Below are 24,968 nucleotides of genomic sequence, written 5' to 3'. Positions count from 1 at the left end.
TCACGTCTTCATCGCACCCATTTGCCGGCTCTCTCGACCCTCTCGCACACTCCTGGCATATGCATATACCACCTACCTATCCACCTTAGCTCCATTCGGAATACATTATTTTAAATATTTTTCATATCGTACCCCCACACACACACACACACGCACGCACGCACGTACGTACTTGAAACACTCCGTATCCCAGTGTATTCGCTATTTTTTCTGGCGTCTATTAGCTTGACTTTTCGAAATTCTTAATATTAAACATGCTCGAAGTTCTTGAGTCAGTATTTCGCTTGGAACTAAATCCATCGTTTCGATTTTGTATTTACTGGTTTTTTTACTTTTTTTTTTTATTGTTTTATTTTTATTTCATTATTTATCACCATTTTTTTGGTCTTTACTTTTTTTCGTACAAATAGTTTCCCTCCAACCTTTTTTTTTCAGTAAATTTTTTTCTATCTCTGTATATTTTCAACACTATTCATGTCATTTCACCGCAAAATGTAAGTACTGGGGTATTCGTGTATAAATCGGGTGATATTACAATTCGACTGTTACGCCAAACTTTTTTTTTTTTTATTCGTTTAAGAATTTTTCACACTCACACTTCTCTTGGATTTAATAATTTCAGTATTTCTCATGTTCTATACGAAAAAAATTCTTCAAGGTATAATAATTCAGAATTTACGTACTCCAGATGCCATTGAAATTTCGTGTGCAACAAATCGATTTATGTAAGCTGAAAAAATGCGTAACCAATTGTTAGAATATTTTTCTCAACTGCGAAAATATATAACATGATACTTATCAACGAGTTTTTTTCTTTTTCTCTCCAATTTCTTGGAATTAATTAATAATTTAAAACGAAGAAAAATTATTCGACAAATAGCAGAAAAAAAATTACGATCGAATCGAGTTGGAATACCTTATACCTTATACTTGTGGATTATACCTTGTAGGGTATAACAGCATCTTGGCTCTTTAGCGTGTCAACCACGCGGTGTGGCATCGCCGCCTCCGGGCAAATAATCAACTCCGATACGCGAAATTGGCGGTTACACCTCTGCCTGTGTATGCGCTATGTATGGCCTCCATGTTTTCAATGTCTGATACATATGTATATTCACGTTATATAGGTACATATACAATATATATATACAATGTATATATATATATGGGTGTCTAAATGAATCTGTGGCTTGTAACGTCAAATTTGTGCAGTAGATTTAATTACCCTCCAATTATCACGACTGATTTTTCTTTACGTCATTTATATAACTTATAGTACGGTATGATTATAAATATGAATGGAAAAAACCGACCTTTGAAACTGAAAACACAATTGCAGACTCTGGCTAAATTATTGAAAAAAAAAATTGAATTTCGCTTCTGGACGATCAACCTGAAAATATTCTACAAATAGTCCTAAGCTTCATTTTCCATATTTCGAAGACCGAGTTGTGCGGTTTTATCTCGGTCATTTTATCGTATTTTATCTCCTTATTTCCGCACAGGTATAATCTGAATTAATAAAACATGATAGTTTTTGACCTATGTGAACCTAGCACCCGACTTGAAAAAACCTAACTATTCTTTGTTGATTCTTGTAGATTTTTTGTAGGTAGTTGTTTCTAGTAACAATGATTTCATTTGCAGTAGTGCAAAAAAAAAAATATAAGGGGTTGAAAAAATGTCAGCACCCCATTTTGAAAAAAATCGAATTTATCGGTAGATTTCCATACAGAATCCTTTGTAGTTGATTGTAGTGAAGACGTTTTCGTTTGTAGTAAAAAGGAAAAAAAGATACGTTTTTTTTTTCTTTTTTTTTTAGCTAGAATTTCTGTGGCCCTGCTGTCAACTAATGTTTCGGAATCTCTTGTAGTTGTTTGTGGTACAATTTCTTTCGTTTAAAATTCCTCCAAAATTTACTACAAACGTCGAACTTGCTTCGGAAACGTTTGAAGTTGTTTATTTACCATTTTTTTCGTTTGTAGTTCCTGCAAAATTAACGACAAACATCCGTCTCGCTTCAGAATCGCTTGTAGTTGATTGTAGTACAATTTTTTTTGCTTTGAATAACTTTTTTTTGTTTTTTTCGATTGTAGTAACTTCGTTTCGTTTGTCGTCATTTCTGGTAGTGTTGGTTCCCTTTTGTAGCTGTTTATAATGGAATTTGTTTCTAATAGTCTTGAATCAGTAGGTAGCCCTTGGACAGTATTAGTAGGTTTATATTGTATACGCCGTTGAAATAATGTATTTGAAACAAGTATTTGGTTACTCGAGTATATCCAGTAATCCGTGTCTTAGCGTGAAATAAATCAGATTTGATCTATTTTGCCGAAATAAATCATCTTTGATCGCAATGAGTTTATTTGAATTAAATCTGATTTATCTCATTACAATACGCGAATTACTGGATAATACTCAAGTAGCCAATCACTCGTTTCAAATACATTTTTTTGAACGGCGTATACAATATAATCCTACTAATACCGTACAAAACCACTACAAACGATTCTGAAGCTAGTCGGACGTTTGTAGTGAATTTTGCAGGAACTACAAACGAAGAAAAATGGTACTACAAACAACTACAAACGATACTGAAGCGAGTAGGACGTTTGTAGTAAATTCCCAAGAAACTACAAACGAAAAAATTAGTACTACAAACGACTACAAACGATTCTGTAGCGAGTCGGACGTTTGTAGTAATAATCCGCGACCTGTAGTTTCGTGTGAAAGCCAATCAAGTCGTGTCCATAATGGCGGAGTAATGGCCTCTTGAAGATATCGTTGCCAGGGGGCTCCCCTTTAACCACTGTCACTTGAGAACCAAGGTCTGGCAGTTTTTGCAGCCTACATAGCGTATTAAACCATCAGAATAAATACATCACACGTATACGCAAATACAGGCTTCCAAAGGTGCGTTGATTGCAATTTTTCGCCGACGATTCCATCTCTGAGTTTCTTTTGTGAAAAGTATTACGAAATTTCGACAACCCGCAATAAAAAATATACAATTTTTGGAATTAGGTATAAAAGGTATACTCTTTTACTTGAATGAAATTGAATTTTTTAATGGTACAAGTTTTGATTTCTTGACGACGTCTCGCGAGCTTCTCTCATTATACAGTATAACCGAATCACTGCGAAAATGGTGAAGACGAGAAAATTGCTCTTCGCCCATCCACTTGTCATTTCAATACAAATTTTGGATTAAAAAAGGACGGGGCTAAAAATTTTCGGGCAATGACGCGGGTGCACGGAGCATCGGGTTCCCCTTAAACGTTGACGAATTCGAGGAGTGTCGAGGCGAGCGAGCTGGTGGAAGCAGCCAATTTCTGAATGCAAATAGAAAAGGGTGTCGGGGGCGTGCAAATAGAAAGTGCAGCAGCCTCTTATACAGTCTGTTTTCCTTCTCCATCGTCGTCGTTATAACCCATGGGCCATGCAGAGGCGACTCGTCCCTGTTGAATAGGGTGCAGCATGCGGTGCAAATCGCACCTTCTCACACCCGCGTGATAGTTTCATACATATACGTATACGTATATATTATATATATACATATATTGCGAATTGACTGTTCCGCTCGAGTTTTCATTTCCAACGGTGAAACAGGCGCCTGTGAGGCGGAGGGATAGCACACGGTGAAATTGTGCATCGTACCCCTAACGTATGTACGCGAAACCTCGACACCAACGCGGCTCGCGGTACATTCTTTACCAGTTCATTCATTATACCGCGTGGGTTCATTCATCGCAGCGGCGTTTTCACCGCGGAATAGAGACGGGCTGTGGATTTACCTTTCGTTATGTATGCGACCGTGCAGAGCTTAGCCCTCAGGAGTTCGGCTTAGGACGCTCCTCGGCTGCATTCGCGAGTCGAGGCGCTAAAACTACTCTCCCTTTTTAACATCCCGAGATCCATTTTTTGATACGAATTTCAACCTCGGTTTCTGTATGGCCTCCTTTTCTCGGACCCCATCTCTCCACGTCTCCTTCTCCGTGCAGGCTTTCGAACTTTAACGTCTGCACTCCATTTCTTAAAGTGTCGACGCGTGGTCATCGGTATGTTCAATTCTGTGATTTTGCACTTCCGAAGAAGAAAATTCGCGGCAACTTCATCAGCTGCTGCGTTATGATTGTTTCCAATTCATTCTTGCTTGATGGAAAATTACAATTTTACGTAACGATATCGTATGGATTAGTGGAGATTCTAAGTGATTGTTTTTTTTTTTTTAAATCACTTGAAGAATCGTTTGCACATGCTGAGGAACAGGTTAAAATAATTTTATCGACAGAAAGTTCTCATTTATTGATATAACTAGGTTTTATTATTATTGGTTAGCATCGTTGCAGTGAAAGTGCAGTACGTTCAAGAATTTCAAACTACAAACACTCGTCCCTCAAAAGTTTCGCGGTAGATTAATGAGGAAAACTTTCATTTTCTCCAACTTTCATATATATGACCAAACAAATAAAAAAAAAACCCCCGCATTAATAATTCAAATCATATATTTGAGCTTTCGCACGGCATAAGCAGTAATTACGTGATAATATTCGAGATTGCAATTTCACTGTCGGCGTGCCGAGGAGACCGAAGATAAAACACAAAAAACAAATCTGTCGACTCGACTTAATCAGAAATAACTGTCTCGTGACCTGTCACCAGATTCCATTTATTCCATGTTTCGTTCCGAAAATATATAGTCTAGTCGATACATCTGAACGTGAAATTAAATTAGGTACACAAGCGTTCGGTATACTGGAATTTATAATTTTCGTAAAATTAAGTCGAATTGTAATACTATTCCGTTCAGATAATGAAGTTTTTTTTTATTCATGCTGTCAGGAGTGTTGGTATGAGGAATAAGAAAATTTTTACGATATCGTACACTCAGAGAAAACTTTTTGCCTTTTTAAAAAAATCAATTTGTTGAAGCATATTGTAGAAAACTTTATCTTCGGAACGCAGAATTTTGTTGTCAATACCAAAATTGATGAAATAATTGTTTGGATATCGCAAAAAAAAATGTAATTGAATGAAATAATACTTATGGATACGGAATCTCGATTTTAATTTAATGTAATAATACTGTTCTCATGGTATTTTCAAATCTCTAGTAGATTCAACTAAATCGCTTCAGACACCTACTCTACTGAGTCTATTCGGTGGATGAAGATTGATCAAGTTCACGAAATCATGAGAGTTAATGTTTCATTACCGCTATTAAATAATATGTTGCATCGTAAATCTACAGAACTTTTTGTTCAGGTGGCAAAGTATTCTATGTAGCGCGTTAAAAATCCTTTCTCGTAAGAGAAGGGAGATGAGCAGTCATTAGGAGGGGCTCCAGGTATCTGTCTAGTATAATCAGCATAATTAAATCATTCGTGGTCTAATACCATTGAATAAGCATGTCAATTCACAACGGCATATTTCTTTTTCATCTCTTTGATGTGGCACATAACTCATGTATAGTATAAATTACATTTAATCGATCATTTTTTAGTCTTTACAAGATGATTTTACTTTGTAGATCTGATTTCTCAATCGCAACAGAATCTATGGAATTGTGGTACCAAACCTTTTCTCAGACATTACTAAAACGTTTCCTTATCCGCGCACTATAAAATCAACCAAACTTTTCGGTTGTGTGGAAATAACGTTTGGTCGGATGTGTATGGTCCCTGAAATCTCGTAGCCAGGACCAAATTTTGCTCATCAGGCCCAAATAATTTTCTGAGTGTAAAATTGTCGCATTCTCTGAGATGAAAAAAACAAAAAAAAAAAAACGAATGGGAAAACAGTGTATAAATTCTTTCGAAAGAAGTTGTAACCTCCAGATGTAGATTATATCCCAGGTGAAATATCGTTGAAAGTTGGCGTATGGAAAAACGAAGGACGGTCATTATATCACCTGGCTCTCGTCTCCTCTACCTGTATATGTATACTACCGTGTATACATACTACGCGTATACACGTACCCTTCTCCCTGAGCCTCGGGACAGAAATTTCTACCTTAGCTGCACACATAAACGCGAGATATAAGGTATGGCACTCTCGGACAGAGGACGCAGACAGAGAGATGAGGCACGACGAGAAGACCGCAGCTCTGTCCTGCAGGAGAGGCAAGCCTGCAGCCCGGCGTTTATAGTCCTTCGAGAAACAAATAATAATTTAGTGGGCGGCTCCCGCCTTCGAGAGACCTCGGGTACGGGGCCCTAAGGCCCGTCGACCCCCTTCAGCCCTCGCTTACCTCTCGGCTCTCCTTCCTATCCTCGTATAAATAACGAGTGGCGCCAGCCAAACTTAGGTACGCTACCTATTATACATATATATAGCAGAAGCTCCGTCTATTCCGTTTCGAAATCGGTAAAAATAAATTTCAAGCGAACACCTTTTTTTTTTTTTTTGTATCTCATCCCACTCGACAATTTGACGGAACTTGCCTATTTTACAGGTGATTAGCGAAACGAATTAATAACATTAGTACAGTGTAATAATGTTTTACATTCGAGATGAATTACCTGCACAAATAAAGTTTTTTCAAATTGTCCAAATGCGTAGTTGGAATTCTAGCCTTTAACCCAATTGATGGTTTTTCTTCTGTATTTTGTTTTACGATAAATTTCTTTGTGTCCACTGACACACACACACGTTACACACATACGTGGCCATACGTGTCTATACAGTGACGTTCTTGTTAGGCAGCATCTCAGGTGTGAGAATATATCTCCCTCGAGTCTGTAGCTCGATATTATACACATCCAGACGTTGTATCCTAGGTATGTAAGGTGAGGGAACGTAATTGCCGTCTATATTATATACGCAATCCACACACATATGGATGTAACATATACACCCGCGTTACGATAGTATAACCTTAAATAGCGTAGCCTCCGGTTGGCTGTAATTCCCACAAAGGTCAACAGCTACATTGAATCTTCTACCGTAATTATCCTACCCACCTATCTTACACACACACACACACGCATAACATTTACATATGTGTACACAGTCGTGGCTGTGTGTGTGTGTGTGTGTTTGGTGTGTACCTGGATCTATTACACTTTTTGGTTTGCGTGATGCTTTGTCCATTTCAGGTTTTACATTTGATATGAAAGATTTGGAAAATATATATTTTTTTTGTACACAATACACATACGTACGGAACCCTCTTTTTTTTTTTAAATATATATCGCGTTCCTGACTTTTCCTTGTCCGTACAGACGTTGGTCATCGCGTCGCGTTTGACGGTGGTCCGGATTTTTTTTCCTGTTCTTTTTTCCTTCTCTATCCCTTTCTTCGTCTTCTTTCTCCGTACGAATTTGCCATCTTTTTTTTTATCCTCCATCTTTCTCTCGACCGCGAGAGTGCAGCCAATCGTGTAATTTCGGTTTAAGCGAGCCCCCCCCCCCCTCACACCTCCCCACCCCCCTCTCGCCCCCCTCACCGCGCTTCCGTTCCTTCCCCGACTTAAAACAAAGGGCGGTCGGTTTTTCGGGGACAAAGAGACATAGAGACAATAAGACGAGAGGACGAGGGACACGCACTATGAAAAATGAATAGAAATAGTAAAAAGAAAAAAATAAAAAAAAAAAAAAAAAAAAAAAAATGAAATAGGTGGAGGGGAAGAGAAAATAAAAAGCAAAGAGAAAGAATGAGAAAAGGACGACCGGGGGACGCAACTCTGAAATTTCTGTGTCGACCGCGCGCGGCGACGTCTACGAGAGACGCGACGAGGCGACTCGACGCAACGCGCCGCAGGGGTCCCCGAGGAGGAGGCTGCGGGCCCTGGACCCTCGGCTATCGGCGCATCCCTATCAGCGCGCTCATCTCCTTCCTCACGGCTCCTCGAGAGGCTGCTGCTCCGGCACTCAAAGGCGAAACGCTCCTGCAACAGATATAAACCCAACCTTCTTAACTGCTTTACGAGGATCGTTTGTATACCGATTTGTTCGACAAGGGAGAACCTCGAACTCTTATATCCCCCTCGCAACTCCCCTCTACGTACGGCCAATGCACTGTCTCTCTGGAGGTACAGGCCGTTTTCTTATCTGATAATCAGCCTCTACAGCGGTTCGCGTGTTTCTCGCATATTCTTATACGTTGATACGATTTTTCACCCGCGATACGTGTGATTCGTACATTTTTGGCGGTATTTTCAATCGGAAGGAACAACAATTTTTAGTAAATCGTTCGGACTTTGACCGTCATTGGTTTTCTTGGTTTTTTGACCGAGTGGACAAGCAGAAGTTTCCTAATACGTTGCTATAATTATAGTTTGTAGTTAGGTTTGTTATTCGTACAATTTACAATGCTATAAAGGCGGAAAAAGATTGCTAGATCGATGATATTTTGAAGGACTATCGATATTGTGAACCGTTACTCGAAAATTATAATCAAGAGAGATGAAAAGATGAATAAAAATTTACCGCATGTCAAACAATTGTTTTCCCGAAACTGTGTCCATAAATTTACAATTGTCCGCCTGAATTAGTTAACAATTACGCATATATCGTATATTTTCTTTCCTTGCAGGCGGTGAACTACGATGATAAATATACTAATAAAACAGCATTGTAGTCTAAGTAGAAATTGAGTGTACAATAAACGTATCGAAGTTTTCGTTCAATCGTTAATCCGCAAAATGCAACAGACTTACGCGTACGGCCGGAGCAATATAAGTGCAATAAATGCGTGCTCGACTCGGTGAGAGAAGGATGTAAACAAATCATTGCTCGGCGTTGCGCGATAAAATAAATTAACTCGAGGCTACCGGAGTTCTCCGATATATATGTACGCCATATCCTTTTCGCCTGTATATCAGTGCAGGAACCTGCGAACAACTGCTTCGCGAGTGCTAACGACGGGCGATAAATTATCATTCCCTTCGATTTATACCCGCAGGTTGCTCTACACGAGTTCATACCCGCCGAACCAACTTCGATTCGTGACTATTGCGCTTTGCCGTGTATCATTTCACGCGTGCAAGTCCTACGGATGGATGTGGTGTGTGAAGCAAGCGCACTGCATTCGCCGAGAGAGCGGCTCTCTTAGAACTCCGGCAATTGTCCGTTCGCTTTTCCCACCGTTATATCAAGCTAAGCTCCTTTCAACCGACGTCATTCCGTTGATCAATTAACCAGGCTCACCTGTCGCCACCTCCTGACAACCTATACATACATATGCGTATAGCCATCTCACTCGCTGTGTGCCCGCTTATTGCTTCTTCTACCGTCGTCGAAAAGTTCGGACCGCCTCTCGGAGAAACCGAGGGAATATAATATTTAAGAGCTGGTCGGTTTGGTCTGAATGTGGTATGGGATTTTAGGCCGATACTGGGATCAGGTTCGACGCGAACTAAGATCTCGATATGAACTGTTGTTTGAAACTGGAGCAGAACCTCCGAAATTAAAAAAAGCTTGAGAAATTTCCAAGTCATTTCGAATCACTTTTACGGTACATCCGATATCAATTATTATATAACAATACGTTCTTAACTCTGCTGATAGATAGTCTTGAGCCGTGTTCTTTCACGAGCCAATCGATCGAATCTCTGTTTATTTCAATATTTCGATGGTTGATTCGTCAAGAGAAAAGGGTTGGGAGGATTTACTTGGTGTAATAAAAACAGATGTTTTTACAAACGTTGCTTCTACCTCGGCGTATTCATGTTTTACAAATTTTTTCTCCGCTGAAATGTGTGTGTACAATTTTATACGTGTTGTGCCTATTCAGTTTTAACAGCGCTACAAATTTTAATTAGTATCTTGTTATTTTAATAATTACAATGATACAATACCCGGGAGGTTAATAGCCGAGGTTAATACAGTCATTTGTCGCAGACTAATCACACTATCTGCATCATCATCTCCAGATGAATTATTGCAGGAAATATCCGCTGTTTGTTTTTATGCAAGAGATACGAATACAAAGTCACGATCCTGACTCGTTTCACGCCTTTCAAGAGGTTTAATATGCGGTAGCTCGTGCAGCTTGCGGCAAATCATGATTTCGTGCGAATTAATAATCCGAAAATTTGACTATTGTCTCAACACTTTTAGTAGACTCGGGTTATATTTTGCGTCCAGTGTATTGCGATCCGAGCAAAAAAAAAAGTCTCGACAATTACAATGATATAGCCAGAATTGCTTTTATACCCTACAATTAAGATTCGTCAATCCGCAAACTTGCGCCAGTAACAGATAAATTTTATTACTTGGCAAAAGTTTGGCATTCGTGTTCCGTTTCATCGAATGTTTATGCCGTAGAAATAACCGCTTCCGTCATTCTTTGAACGATCTAAACAAACATTTTGACAGTATGTCAATTCGAACCCGCAGCCGCATGATTTTAACAAACCCAAATCCCGACTACTGACACCGGGATCATGCAACGTGCTTACTGGAACGGTTTTCGAACGTGGAACAACGTTTGAATGAACTTGGGGCAAAATCGTTCGTGACCATAATCTGAGAGTTGTGATAGTTCCCTTAACTATCCGACTAAAATCCATTAAATCCAAAATCTGTTCGATTCTTGGGGAACTTTCCGAGGTCTGGTATGTCTGGTGGAAAGGAACGCGGATAACGTAGGGCAGGGTCGCAGGTTGAGGACCGGGTTGGCCTATCCCCGGAAGAGGAAAGAAGACGCGGTCGTAAACCAGGGGTATAAGTCACTCGGACGTTTCTATACGCGTATATATGTACCGGCAATAATCTTCCTCCGTCCTTATAGACGTCGAACTCTCGTTTCTTTCACATATTTAGGATAGAAATGGAAGAAAAGAACAACGACACTCTGACATTTCTGACGGCTGCAGGTTCTGTGTTTCTTCATGCTTATTTTACCTATTTTAGTACCGACCTGGTAAAGACCTTATCTAACCCTAGCTTCAAACGGTCGAGACAATATCCATCCATCAAGTTGCAGAAGCTTCGCATGACCGCGTTTCTTTTGCTCGTGCCCTGTGACACGGCGAAAGAAACCTAATGGATCTCTTCTCCTTTTCCTTTTCCCCCTTTTTCGCCCTTATACGTTATATATTTTCGTACATCGTCGCATGTTCGGATCAGGTGATTTCGTTGAAAGGCCCAACTTTTCCAGATGCGTACTGTTATACATTTCCTAAACGTGACCGATCGTTTTACCCAGTACGAAACGACCGCGTTAGGATGTGAACGAATTTTATTAATTTTTTATTCATTTTCACTCCTTTCGTCATTTCACCGTGTAGTTTAACACGCGCCTTTCCATCAACGAAGGCTAATTTAACCGGCCCAACTGTGCAGTCAGTACAGCATATGTAGATATGTACAAGGACGTGTAGTTGAATATTGTAATATTTTTTTTCTATTGGCTTACGTAGTTTTTATCGCATGATTTTTAACGAAATTCATGAATCGGTTCCATCCGGTTATTTGGGTGTGGTTGTTTTAACTCGACAAGATTGTTTTACGCTAATGATCTCTGAGCAATTAGTCTCGGCAAGCGTGAGTTGAATACAGTGTCAATACATCTCGAGTAGTTAACCATTCATAAATAGTCAAGATCAGGTATATTACATACGTATACGTGTGTAGATACGTAAACGCGCTTGTACGCATCGACACGAGCGCATGAGGAGTGATTTCAAATTCACCCGACGTCCACACACGTACGGAGTCACTAGAATTCATTTAAAGCTACGTGAAATCATGTTAAATCACTCGATGCCATCATGTAAACTTGCACGTATACATGCAGCCGACCAGCCGGCTTGTTTTAAATTCTTATGAAATCAGTCTCGGCAGTGGAAACACGATTTTAACCATGAGAGATTTAGATTCAATTTTATGACTACATTGTCTACCGAGGTGCCGTTAACCGCCATCCGACTCTTGTAACTCACGTGCGACGCATCATCCCAAGTTGATTCGACTCATGGGATTTCACTTCTATATACGTCTAATTGGATTTTATTGTGCGTATAATTTCCTAATGCAAAATTTGATTCACTTTAGGCGTATGACAAGGTTCGTGACGTGAATTGGTCATTTTTTAAACACGTTTTCGCGACGCTGTTCGAGTCATAATTGAAGAGGAGGCTTAAAAATCACTCTGGAGTGCCTGCAAGTGAGAAAAAAACAAGAAAAAAGAAGATATCACTGGGTTTTTGATTGGCCAACGTGTGTATTCACGTGAGACTGCCGAGGTATGGTCACCCATGGAATAACACGCGTATACCGTATAACGCGGGTATTTGAAAAGAAGACGTTATATTTCTTGCTGTAGAATCCGGGAGCTTTTCTCTGGGATCACGTGACATGTTTTGCCTCTCACAGCGGGGATAATCCGGCTTACAGCTTTGAGGGCCGGCGTGAATGTGTGGTTTTCAGTTTTGAGTGCTGCTCCTCCCGATACACGCCGCGTGTCTACCGCTAAAGCACACCGCATAGGCGCTAGTTTAGCTATTCCTCGATTCAAAGCGTCCGCGGCAAACACTAAGCAGATGCTTCCTTGTACGAGATGCTTCACAAAGAACGGAGACTACTATTTTCTACCTTATAATATACCTGCACCGATCTCCTTCCGTCAGCTTACTCGCTACGCGACATTTATACCTACTCGTATCACACACGATGATACCTGTCAAATCCCGCGGGACAAATGCGAGCTCGCTTTTGTTGGTTTATTTTTCTTTTTTATGGCAACCATTGGCTAATTTAGAAATTGTACCATCGAGCTAAGGAGAGATCTAAATTACTCCTTTAGGATTTCATGAAATTCGGGATTGTTAGGATCAATCGTTGAGCATTTCACGAGGACCGGATAGTGAATTGTTCACAGTTTTTCAGGCAGTTCGAAGATCTAGATTTGTAAGCGTTATCTGGCTAATTTCAAAGCTTAGACCGGGGAGGCTCAAGTTTGCAGAACTCATCGATAAATTACAATCACTAACGCGGTGGGTAGAGGCGGGGTTGAAATTCCGAATTTGAAAAGTTTTTGGTGGCAAAACTTAAAGAAATTAAATTTTGTCTAAAACGTCAAAGTTTCGAATGGCCCCTAAGGGCAAAATTCCGAAAGGGGGTAACTCCGACAAATCAAAGTTCCAAAAGTGCGAAAATGAAAAGGTTGAAAAATCTGAAACGTCGGAATTCTGAATGATCGAATAATTTCAGGTCTGTGAATATTCAGTTGTGTGTACATACTCCATAGACATAGAATTTCTAATTGTACCTATCGGAAGCTCGGAGATCAGAATTATTACTCACAGCTTTGAATTAAACTCATTTATTACACGGCTGCAATTATCTCTCGTTGTGTTACCGATTCCAAGACAATACTAGTTCCACATTTAGAAGCGGACAAAGAAAGCGGCGACATTGGCGCCGCCGGGGGTTGGTAAACATACTCCGAGAAACCGGCAGGCAATTAGACACGCGTAGCAAGGGTCACGCCCAGTAGCCGCTTCCTTACTTCTTTTCCTTTAATCCTATTACCTATTGTAATAGAATTAAATTCGGGCCTTGCTCTTCAGGTCCGACCTAGGCAGGCGTGTGGATTTATTTATTCAGAGACGATTCGAGTGCGTAACTCGCAACGGCCGTTTACACGCAGAAGCTGTTCCGTACTGCGTGACTGGTATTTTTTAATTATATATATATACATTGACTTATTTGACAACTTACAATTGCTGCCTTCTCGATTTTCGTGCATCTTGCCGTTTCATTGTACATAAAAATTAGGCACACTTCGATTAATAATCGACTATTAATCGAGGTTTTAAATTCGTCAAGATAAAATAAATTTCGAACAATAATATATCAACCACACTATACGAGTAAATGGTTTTGATATTCGTTATGCCAGTTTTTGCACCAGTAAAACTCCTTCGTTTTCTTTTTGCTCGCGTAAAATAAAAAAATCGGCGAAATTTACAGTCGTTCCGGAATGATACAAGTACCTGAGAAGTGACTAAACAAAAAGCCCGAGTAAAATTGTTTAATAAAGAAAAAATCAGTATTTATCAAAGAATCAAAGTGTCGCCAAAAAATCGGCAGATTCCGACCGCGAAGCGACCGTCAGACTCGAATAAACGAAACAGAAAGTGGCCCATTAGGATCTGGAGAATGTGAAGTAGCGTGGTCGTGGTCGAGCCGAGGAGTCGAGCCCCTGCAGGTAAAGGTGACCATAGGTAAGGAGGGCAGGGGTCCCTCGGTTTACCGCTTCGTCTCCGGCTCCATTGTCCCACGCCCCCGGGCCAGACGACATGTTTATGACACCTAATTATGCTAATAGACCGCATCGGTACACCGATACCGATATTGAAGTTGTTTGCATAAATTCGAACCGAGTTTCCGTGGAATAACGATTTTCGGATGGCGCGCGGTCAGTTATCCCCTCATCGCTTATTCGTGAAGAGCGTTCCTCCGCAGCGAAGCGTCGCGTACCTTCATCGCCGTTGCCGCAGACCAGTTTAACCCCTCTCGGATTAATTATTCGAGGGAAAATATCGCATGGCGAGCTTCTAATGACGACCCTCAACCCTCTAGTGCGATTCACGGCGTCCCGTTCTCTTGCATGCGCGTTCATATCTGCCCTCCGCGAGGTGTTATAAACTGCACATTGCGATTATGAAATTTAGAATTTTTCGCTACGGCAAAGTCTGGAGGAATTTCAACTATTTTCTGTTAAAAAAACATAGAATTTTAAATTATGTTGTACAACCGTTGATTTCTGACGAGGCTGAAGTTGGCAGCCAAACGTTCGAATGGTCATTCGAATAAGGTAATGAAGCCTGAAAATCAAAATATTGTTAAATTACTTTGAATCCTTAATAATTTTGTAAAATTATCAGGATAAAATTGAACAGCATTTTTTTATTTCCGAAAACTTTAACATGTTCAGCTGCTAACTGTGGCTGCTAGCTTCAGCTTCGTGATTTCTTTCAAATATTCTGGTTTACTTTTTGCTACGTTTCAACAAAATTTTTGAGATTTACAAATTTACTGACATAGAAGGAAAAAATCAGGGTGAAATTGGCTTCAGAAAATTTTCACACCGTTGAAAAATATCGAGCACTTTTGCTGTGCAAGACTTTCACGTTTCGATTTAAGTCAAGTTGTCCAACTCGTGCAAAGTTTGTAGAAATTATTTCATTTCAATTATGATTCGTCTGAACTTCATTATTTTACGAGCTCAAGTGAAATTTGCAAAAGTTCAGTCCACATGAAGTTTATAACTACCAAAAATGTACACAAATATTTCATTTGTTATTTGAAACGCTCAGAGTTTCTTCTGTTATCCGATTAATTCATCCAAATCTTAAATGTTAATTAACCCTATCAATACGAAAAAAATTAAAAAAAAAATTCAGTATACTTCGGCACATAGAAGATTTTGTTCCGGTATTTTGAGGGACAGTTTGCTCATCTCATATCGATCATAACCGTAGTTCGAAAAGTTTGATTTCCTCGCAAATGCGTCAACGCATTTTCTGCACATCGGAGTGTCTACTTATGCATGCCATTAACGTGCGACGGTGATGCTCGGCTGCCTTATTAGGCTAGACTGCAGCAGCTCCCTCTTCCATTATTTTCTCCCCTCCCTCCCCCGCCGCTGCGGGGCTTCCGCAACTTCTTGGTGTGCGCGTGCGCGTCCGCTAATAAGCCGCTCGCTTCGCGCAGCTCTGCATACAGCCGATTGTGAGAAGCAGAATCGGTCCTGCGCGGTAATCGGCGCAGCCTCTGGCTTCCAGGGTGGCCTTAAATGCGCTCATGCACGTATCTGGTAGCGCTATTCGCTATGCTCTTACAGGCTGGCTGGAAATTGAAATTCTCCCGTATATTTCCTAGGCAAATAGGCACGCATATCATGTAGTGTTTGTTACGCAAGTGCAAAACCGTGATTCGTGAGGTATTATCAACTTTCTTCTATTACTTTTCTGAATATTGAATCGAAAAATACTTTGCACAATTATTGACTTACCTCGGTTGAATATAACAGAGTCGTCAATTTTTTTTTTTTACTTCTGTGAGCCACAAAGATTGGCACTGATGTAAATTTTGTTGAAACGATTAACGCGTCAGCAAATAGCAATACCAAGTTTTTGGTTTGTACAGTGAGCAGCGCTGTAATTTGCGCATACGTAGTAGCAGGAAATAAAACGTTTGTTGTTGAAAAAGTTATCGATTTGCGACAGAAGGTGGTCTCGCTCGTTGACAGTCGAAATCAGTGTCAATTTTATTGACCCATACAACAATCCCTCGGCCAATATTATTATCTTGTTATGTAGAGTCTACCGTCCGAATCAACGAGGCCTGCGTTTCGTAATTTCTTTTTTTCACCCGCTCAGAGTGTAACAAGTGTGTATTTATAATCATGGTTTCTACCAGCAATTGTTATTAACCGATCGAAGAAAAAGTGAAAGGTATGCCTGTACATCAAAATAATGATTCGTTAAGAAACTGACCATTAATTCACCGGCAGACGATATCGCGAGTCTGTAGAAACTCGTATAAACTGAATTCATGGCGTTCGAAATCTTACTTTATACACATTTGCATGATTTGTTTATTATGATGTTATTTTAATTACTCTCAGCCCCGTGTATGCATATAAATAGAGTATCATTATGTATCCGATCATTTTGTGTTACCATGTTGTAATTTTTGTTTCTTATATATAAGCAACGAGAACCGCAGTCTTTCCAGCTTATAAAAATGTATTCGGATCGAGGAGCCGAATGGATGGCGCATGCGAGGGGCGAGGATCACAGACCGCTGGGGAAAATTTCACGATCGCTCATCGTCGCCCATCGTTGAAACATAATATTATATTCATTCCTTCTCCGGTGTTGATTTTTCTTGTATCTTATTTTTTCTTCCCCTTCTTCACGCTTAAATACAATTTTCATCAGCTCCTCCCCCGGAATCGACGCCCGCCCTTATTTCACCCTCGCAATTAATTCCGATTTTAACCGGGTCTAATTCTGTACCTAACGAGCAGACGGACTATGCGTATGTATTTGTGTATAAATACATTCCGAAGTACATAGGATCAGCCAAGTTTCGGCGGTTAGTTGATTATTTACGCGAAGTATCCTTCGCTTTCTCGAGTAGAGATTGTCGTCCGTTATATACATTATATACGTACCTAAGACGAAAGTTGGTACTCGTGATTTCCTCTCGACGTGGGTACAGAATTTGACGAAGTAATTGGAGGCACTCCCGATAATTAATCACCCCACAACCTTGATTAATTTTCCGAGGATCAAACGAATTCTCGAGGATCTAATTCGAATGCAACTGTTGTATACTGGCGGGTCCAGGCAGATGTTCCCGCAAATGAAGTTCCGGGTGTCCGGCCTCGACGCCAAGGCGAAGTACATCCTCTTACTGGACATCGTTGCTGCCGACGACTACAGATACAAATTCCACAACAGGTATAAATTCCCAATCTCGGGGATATAACGGGATTTCGATTGAACCCTCTGCCTGCCTGCCTGCCTGTCTGACTGACTGACTGACTGACTGACTGACTGACTGACTGCCGATTTCCCCAAACGGAATTTTTTTCAAGCAACGCGACTTTTGGCGGGTTGCGGCAGACGGCGAATCCATCCCGCAGCTATCATTGTTTCGCGTGGTTTGCTGTTTCTTGTGAGGATGAAAGGAAAAACTAAAACGATCGGAAAAACATCCGGCAAAATACGTTTCACCATAACCAACATATTATACTTGTAACATGATAATGATAATGATAATGATAATGATGACATGTATCTATGTATACACATGAAACATCGATGACCCTGCGGTGGACAGCCAAAAGCTAATGGAGTGTTGCTTTTGCGATTGCAAATTGTTCGCAGACGCATGTTCCCCGCGTATAAAGTGAGGATATCCGGATTAGACAGACAGGCTAGCTACATCCTTCTTATGGACATCGTGGCATCCGACGAGTGCCGTTATAAGTTTCATAACAGGTGACTATCACGTCTATTTATTCACGGCGAAGAAAGTGGCGCGTCGGGTCCGAAATCATATAATCAACCTATTATTATATATAATCGCGCTAGTTGTCCGCGTTGCATGTGTGTCGAATAGCAGAGCGCATATATTATACATATACGTACGCACATGATGTATGTGCATTCGTGAGGAAATGGACTCGACGCTCTTCACGTACTTTGGGCTCATACGGAGACTTCGGTTAATTTTAATGTGCTTTTAAAAGAAAGAAAAAGAGAAAAACCAATTCCAAAGAATCTTTCCTTCATCGAATGAATATGCTTGTCCTCGGTTCGTTGATCGTTTCTTCGTATGTACCTAATACAGCACGTTGTTCACGATCGTTACTTCAGGTATACATATTATATATAAATATATATACGTGTGGACCTTGCGCTGCGAACAATTCCCCATACTCGTCGTAACCGCAATGAAAATAAACAAAGAAAAATAATATTTACTGTCATATTTTAGCACGATATAATTGGTTCGTTGACCACTGTCAATTGTTAGACTGAACATGATGATCGTTTTACAGGAATGCGCGATCAGAATTTACTTACTTATCCGCAATTATCAAATATCAAGTGCGATGTACAAGAGTAAAGCGTGTGAGAGAAAAAAAAAAAAAAGAAAAAAACAACCTGTGATCGATAAACTTTATTCTTTCTGCAAAGCATCGGTTGGTTGATCCGCCTTGGTTAGAAATATGCGGGATATGTTTGAGTCTTTTATTATACACTTATTTATATATAGACATAATAACGTATAGATAAATTTGAAAATTTCTGATCAATTCTCGCAGAGTTTATGTTCGACGTGTATGGGGATGGCGCATGCATTCGCATCCGGCTGCAGCAGAGATTCTTCACAACGGTTTCTAAATATTATAATCTGCAAAAGTGATACGGAGATTGAATGTACAGTAATGAAAGTGCGTGTGAATTCGGTGAAAGAGACTGGTAAAGACGAAGTCTGAAATTCCGCTGCGTCTTTCCCGCAGTCTGGAGGTTACACGGTTTCTGTGCGGTGTACGGTTGGTACACGATGTTTTTCATGCGAAAGCTTAAATTGTTAGTTTATACCCTACCGTTCCTTATACCCATTTGTGATAGAATATCTTTACACTGCCAACAAGTCGAGGATCTCTATGTCTCTGTCATTTTGATACGCAATGACAGTAAGAGAGAGAATCGAATAGCGACCGCAGCGAATTACGGAGACTGACAACAAGAGATGCTGCAGGACATTCATGACCGAGTCGAGATGTGGAGGAGCTGAGGCTGATCATCCGCGAACCGCAACAACGCCGGGCTTCGTGCTTTTCTTCCCCCCATTATACCCGCCCGCCTACTTGCTTCGGGGTCTAACTTTTGCGGTTAGGTATACGAGTTTAAACTCGACTTACGAGTTATCGCGGACTATACGACTCGTGACTCGCTGGAACAAACCGCGCGTCGACGAGAGAGGAGAGCTATTATGCCGAAATATCAAATCGCTTTGAAATTAGTTCCGCGGTCGATTAATAGGGTTCGAATGTCAAAGGGGGGTTCGACTTTGTTTCGTAATAGGTGCGCAAAGTGGTGGACACGTGCCGAACCACCGTCATTTTCGACAATTCATTCGATTCTCCTCATTGTAGTACAGTGTATAAACAGTTCAATTTCTCTCTGAATCGCGGATTATACAAGTATCGAACTGTGCGGCTAGAGCTTTTCGCATGAAAAACATACGTGCCGAACGAATGCGAGGCAGTTGCGAAAGAGGAAGTGAATACGTGGGGATGAACGGAAACGATGAATCGATCGATAGTGAATGAATAATAGCAGGTAACGGGGTGGCGATAAATCGTGATACCGAACATAGTCGGAAAGTCATGATCCTGATCCACGGGAAAAATACAAGTTCGTGATCGGTTTTTAATTGCAAGCTTCGGCAACGAAAATTTAAAGAAACCGAAGTATGTGTCGGAAAAAGTTTTCGGGGAATATAATTCGAATCGATTTTTTGCGACCCTGTGATCTGAGCATGATTATGAAACTTGCATGACGCGAATAAATTTTCCTTGGTTGTGAATCCTTCCGATTTCGCAAACCCAGCTCACAATTATCTCACCAATTTTACCCGCAATTCATGATTTTTTTAACAAAGTGAATTTCGTTTTGTTTCGTGATCGAGTAGCAGATGGATGGTCGCTGGTAAAGCGGATCCCGAAATGCCGAAGAGGATGTACATTCATCCGGACTCTCCGAGCAACGGTGAACAGTGGATGCAGAAGGTGGTGAGCTTTCACAAGCTTAAACTGACGAACAACATCAGCGACAAGCACGGCTTTGTAAGTACTGTACGTAACGCAAACCAAACAATTTACTTACTTACTAGACATTAAGTGTAGTTTGAAGCAGTATTTTTTATCACCTAATTCTTCTAATTTAACGCACACCTTGATTCCTAAGCAACACTGTAACGATAAGTGCTTGCCCTGGCCTGACTCGAGCCCTCCGGTATTGATTGGGTGACGTTGTTTTATGATACAATTTTCAGGGTGAAAATTCAGAAACGTGAAACGCAATTGAGGTATTTTTGGTTAAGTGAGAAACTTACTCCGCGTTGCGTTTTCGATAAAAAGTATCTCTCGATAGTGTACAAACACAGCGAAGTGATTGCAATTCCGCGTGTGATCCAAGCGATTCTAAATACGGCGAGTGACGCGCTGAACAAAAATAGATCAGAAAAGTGTATAAAAAAATTTAGTTTTAAGCTTCACACGTGTGATGTAAGAAAAAAATTTTCTCTCCAAAGACGGTTGGTTTTTACGCCCACAGTTCCGTTGTCAAAGCGAGTCAAGAAGCGTAAGATCGATCCGCGATGGTAAAATTGTACTATATAAGGTAAAAGAGGGCTTGACGTTTGGGTTAATCTAGGATCAGAGAAGAGATTTTGTCGTCAAGTGGTTTCGTTGCTTTTGGTACTTATGTTGTATACGCGTAGAGAGAAAGAAGAAGTGCACCCTTCCAGACCTAAACCGAAACTATCATCGTGCTTGGTTTCTGCAGGGCCCACTGTCCGATCTTACAGGCCCAACCCGACATCGCAGCGTGTTGACCCGCCAGATCAGCGTGGAAATCTGTTTCTTTCTTTTTTTTTTTTTCTTATCCTACGCGAATCCCCTTTGCGGTAGCACGGAGGACTCACGTCGGCCTTCTTTGAGGCATAATTTGGGAATTTTTCGGGATTCTGAACCTCCGGCGGGCGATCTGTCAGCGAGCAGTCGATCGTGAAAGCCAGTCCTTCCAGCTCCAAGGCCCCCGTTTGAAGGCCCGCTCAATACCCAGCGTGGATAGCCACCTTTCTTCGGGTCAAAATGGCTCTGTTACATCGGACAGAAGCCTTTAAGGGCTCCTTGGCCGCCCGATGGCTCTTCCCTCAATTCTCTTACATAAAGGATGTGTATACCGCCCCGTGTGTATACCGGCCGATCCAGTTTGTGCAAAAAGCCAGAAAATATCCCGAGAGGCCATGAAAACCCTTTTTGGCTAATAGGCGTGTTGCGGTAGCTATAAAACCGCTCTCTCTCTCTCTCTCTCTCTCTATCTTCACCTGCCGTCGAACGAGGGAAAAACCGAAAACGACCGTGTGACGGCGAAGGTTTTCTACTCTGTTCGTAAGCTGTGAAAAATCTGGAACAAAAAATAATCAATTACTAGTCTGCGAGGCTACAGTTTTTCATATCGTCATTATACGTACCGAGTATAATTTTCGTACAATTTTCGGGAATCATTGTTTATCGAGAGCTTCAGGTGACCGAGAAAATAAAATTAGTGTAAACACATACCGAGGCATGAGAAAGGGGGTAAAAAGAGTAAGCCACTTGACAGTAATTTTTCGTCCTCGGAAGTTTCTTTTGTCGGGGCAGGAAAATTGAGAAAGAAAAACAAGAAAAGGTAGAAATAAAAGGAGAAAGATTGAAAGGGCAAACAAAAATATAAAACAGGTCTATTAGAATCTTTGGCTTATGCGGCCGGCGGAGAGTGGTGTAAGCCGCAAAGTACACAAGAGACACAAACGGACGACCGGACAAACGGACGAGAACCTCTCAGGACAGTCAAACACGCGAGGCAGCTGCTGCCGTTCCATATGAACTTCGGATCACTGCTAGGTGCGTCTTCCCGGACGTCTGCAGGCGCCACCGGGTTTGGCGGGAACCAGAAACCCATTAAAGCTCCGACGAATTAATGACGACGCGTCGAATTCGACATAATTAAGGTTGCAAATGTTTTATCGTCATCGTTTACTCCTCTCATAACAGTTTTCCGTATAAAAGTCGAATAAGCCTACTTGCATAGTGTTTTTATGATACACTACAAATTGACTCGAGGTTAAGAATCGATTATAATCCATAATTAAATTGAATATAAATGAGACATCTTCCCTGAATATTACACTATTACACTTCAAACGGTTATTGAAAACGGATCTGTTACACATGGCAAAAAAAAAAAAAAAAGAAAGTGAAATCACCCTTGCATTCGGTAACTCGTATAAACCGTCCCTGCAAAACCTTATATTTTGTTCCACGGCCATATTAGTTGTAATAAATCGAAGAGCAATTTTTCTCCCGGAGGTTCGTGGCCGGCGGCGGCGCGCCGAGACGCCTGCCTGAAAAAGCTTCGCCCGTCCACCCACCTACACAAGTAACACGGCGATCAAGAAGGCGGCTGTAACCGGGGCTGAGCAGCTTATTGTGGAATCGCGTGTCGAGGGCGCGCTGCGCACTGACCATCCGGGACTCCGGCGAGCCGCGCGGTAGCCATTTTGCTGTCCGCGACGCGTCCTGCGTCGTCCTTCTTGGAGGCCGAGTTCTAGGTATAGCACCTACGAGTAGGTGCTAGTTTATCGGTCGCCGACTCATCAATCGACTTGCGATTCGCGATAATGTTCGCCCCTCGATCTTCGGTCAGATTCGAGTACCTGTTCCAAAATCTCGAACGCTTAGGGGCCTTTTTTTTCGAAAATTTTGAGGAAGCAGACTAGACGTATACCTACACGTTTTAAACGTTAATTTTCGAACAGAAAACTGTAGGCAAGATCACGAAATTGATTAAAATCAGATTTTGGTAATGAGTTGTGTGATCGATTAGATTAGAAGTTACATTAATTAATGAGGAATTTTATGAGAGTGGCCACGAATGGTTGTGCGGCTACTTAAAGTGAGACATCTACCTAATCGCTTTGACAATAGTTTCATTCAATTACTTGTTCCAACACGGAGTACATATTTTTTCTTGGCTGCTCATTTGGATCGTTTATTTCTCACTATTCTGTATAAAAGTTTTTGATTTTCACGTGAAAAATTGCGCTGCTTGGGTACAATGTACTTGCTTACGGTACGTAATATTCGCAGTTTGAGCAGTTTACGTAGTTTATTGAAATTGATGTGGTTTCTGTTTTTAACAGTGATTATTTCTTACCTGGTCGTATTTAAACTCTCAGAAGTATACGGTTCATCTGGCGAGATTTAGTTTATTACAGTCAACATTATATGCAACATACGGCGACTATAAATCTTTCCCTGACTCAATTATTCTTGCATGTTGTTCTACCAATGAACAGTATTGTAATTTATAAACTTAACGGTGAACTAAAATAAAAGCGATAATATGTTTAAAGCAGCCGATCACACGGAAAAACTTCGTCTCATATTTGAAGATTTCTCCAAGTATGAGGTACACAAAATCTAGAATCAGTAGATTAATTGATCAAAATCACAAGCTGGGTTGACTCGCCTAAGATTTGCGGCAATTTTTTTTCAAGTTTCGCCGCACTTTGCTCGGAATTTCTCGCGGCGTATTACGTGGTGGGGTCGAAGTTCCCAATTTGAAAAGATCCGAAAGCGTCTAATTACGAATTACTCGGTGGCGAAAATTCAAGTAAAGAAATTAAATCATTATCAAACAACAGAGTGTCGAATGCTCGGAAACCCTACGGTTCAAAGTTCGCAAATGCAAGATTCCGAAAATTAAAATTCGGAATGAACAGGATTCCGAACGTAAAAACGTCTAAAATCCAAAACGAAGATAGATCAAAGTAGTGAAATTTCACCAAGCCAGAAATTCGCAAAACTGAAATTCTTCGATTAATCAAAATTTCGAAGTTTCGGATTTTTTAATTTTCTCATTTTCGCACGTTGGAAACTTTTACTTTGAGCGTCGAGTTTCGATATTTTGTCAAAGTTTGATTTCTCTATTTTTAGTATTCCCATAAAAAAAAATTCGGAATTTGGCGTTTTCGGAATTTCAACCCCGCCCCCGTATTACGACTGACGACGGTAACAGCAGGGCGAAAAGGGCGCGGCAAACGACGCGGTACGCGGGCTCGTTGAGCGTTTCAGGATGGATTTCGACTCGGGTAATTCTTTGGGGATGTTTGTGACCGAAGAGGGGTCGGGGTTCGGGTTTTGGGGGCGCGGAGCATCAGCCGGGACTAGAAGGAGGGAAATAGGGGATCATGAGATCAGGGGAGAGTCGCCTTAATAGAATCGAACAGCCTGTAAGGCGATCCCGCCGATCCGTCTTTAGCCCCGTTTGCTCCCCCCGACCCTCACGGTCGTCTATAAACACTGAGGAGTCTACGCCTAGCGCCGGGAACGCGATAGCCACGAGGATGAGAGAAGAATATATATTTCTGCCGCTCGCAATTTCATCGACTCGTCGTTCTGTGTAGGTAGCGCAATTTGATCCACCTAATTCACATTTGGAATTCAAAGAAAGTTTCAAAAACGGTTTAATCCGAATCAACGAATTGGACTTGTTAACAATGTTTTTTCCATACAACAAGTGTCTGAGAATTTGTTAAAAGCAATAAAAATTTGTTCCTTTTTTTGTTGAAAAATGAAGAAAAATGAACGATTTACACACGACGATTATTACAAAACAAATTGCATAAACTGTAATGTACCAATAGTTGTTTGATTTTCTGTCA

The 24,968-nt window shown here is 40.9% G+C and overlaps 1 protein-coding gene across 7 annotated transcripts in view; it reads left to right on the top strand.

Moving 5' to 3' along the window:
* Positions 1-24,968, top strand: part of LOC124177706 (optomotor-blind protein-like) — an 84,666-nt gene that overhangs the window by 19,435 nt on the left and 40,263 nt on the right. For 2 of the 7 annotated variants that reach the window (XM_046560382.1, XM_046560377.1), the window contains 2 exons: positions 17,306-17,419; positions 20,169-20,331. In XM_046560382.1, coding sequence (XP_046416338.1) covers positions 17,306-17,419; positions 20,169-20,331 — 277 coding nt within the window. Of the gene's footprint in view, positions 1-17,305; positions 17,420-17,848; positions 17,963-20,168; positions 20,332-24,968 lie in introns of all 7 variants that reach the window. The other 5 variants (XM_046560379.1, XM_046560378.1, XM_046560380.1 and 2 more) reach the window with 4 other exon arrangements.

The sequence above is a fragment of the Neodiprion fabricii genome, chromosome 3 (genome assembly GCF_021155785.1).
Source record: "Neodiprion fabricii isolate iyNeoFabr1 chromosome 3, iyNeoFabr1.1, whole genome shotgun sequence".
In the NCBI taxonomy this organism is placed as follows: Eukaryota; Metazoa; Arthropoda; class Insecta; order Hymenoptera; family Diprionidae; genus Neodiprion; species Neodiprion fabricii.
This window is presented reverse-complemented; position numbering and strand designations above follow the sequence as displayed.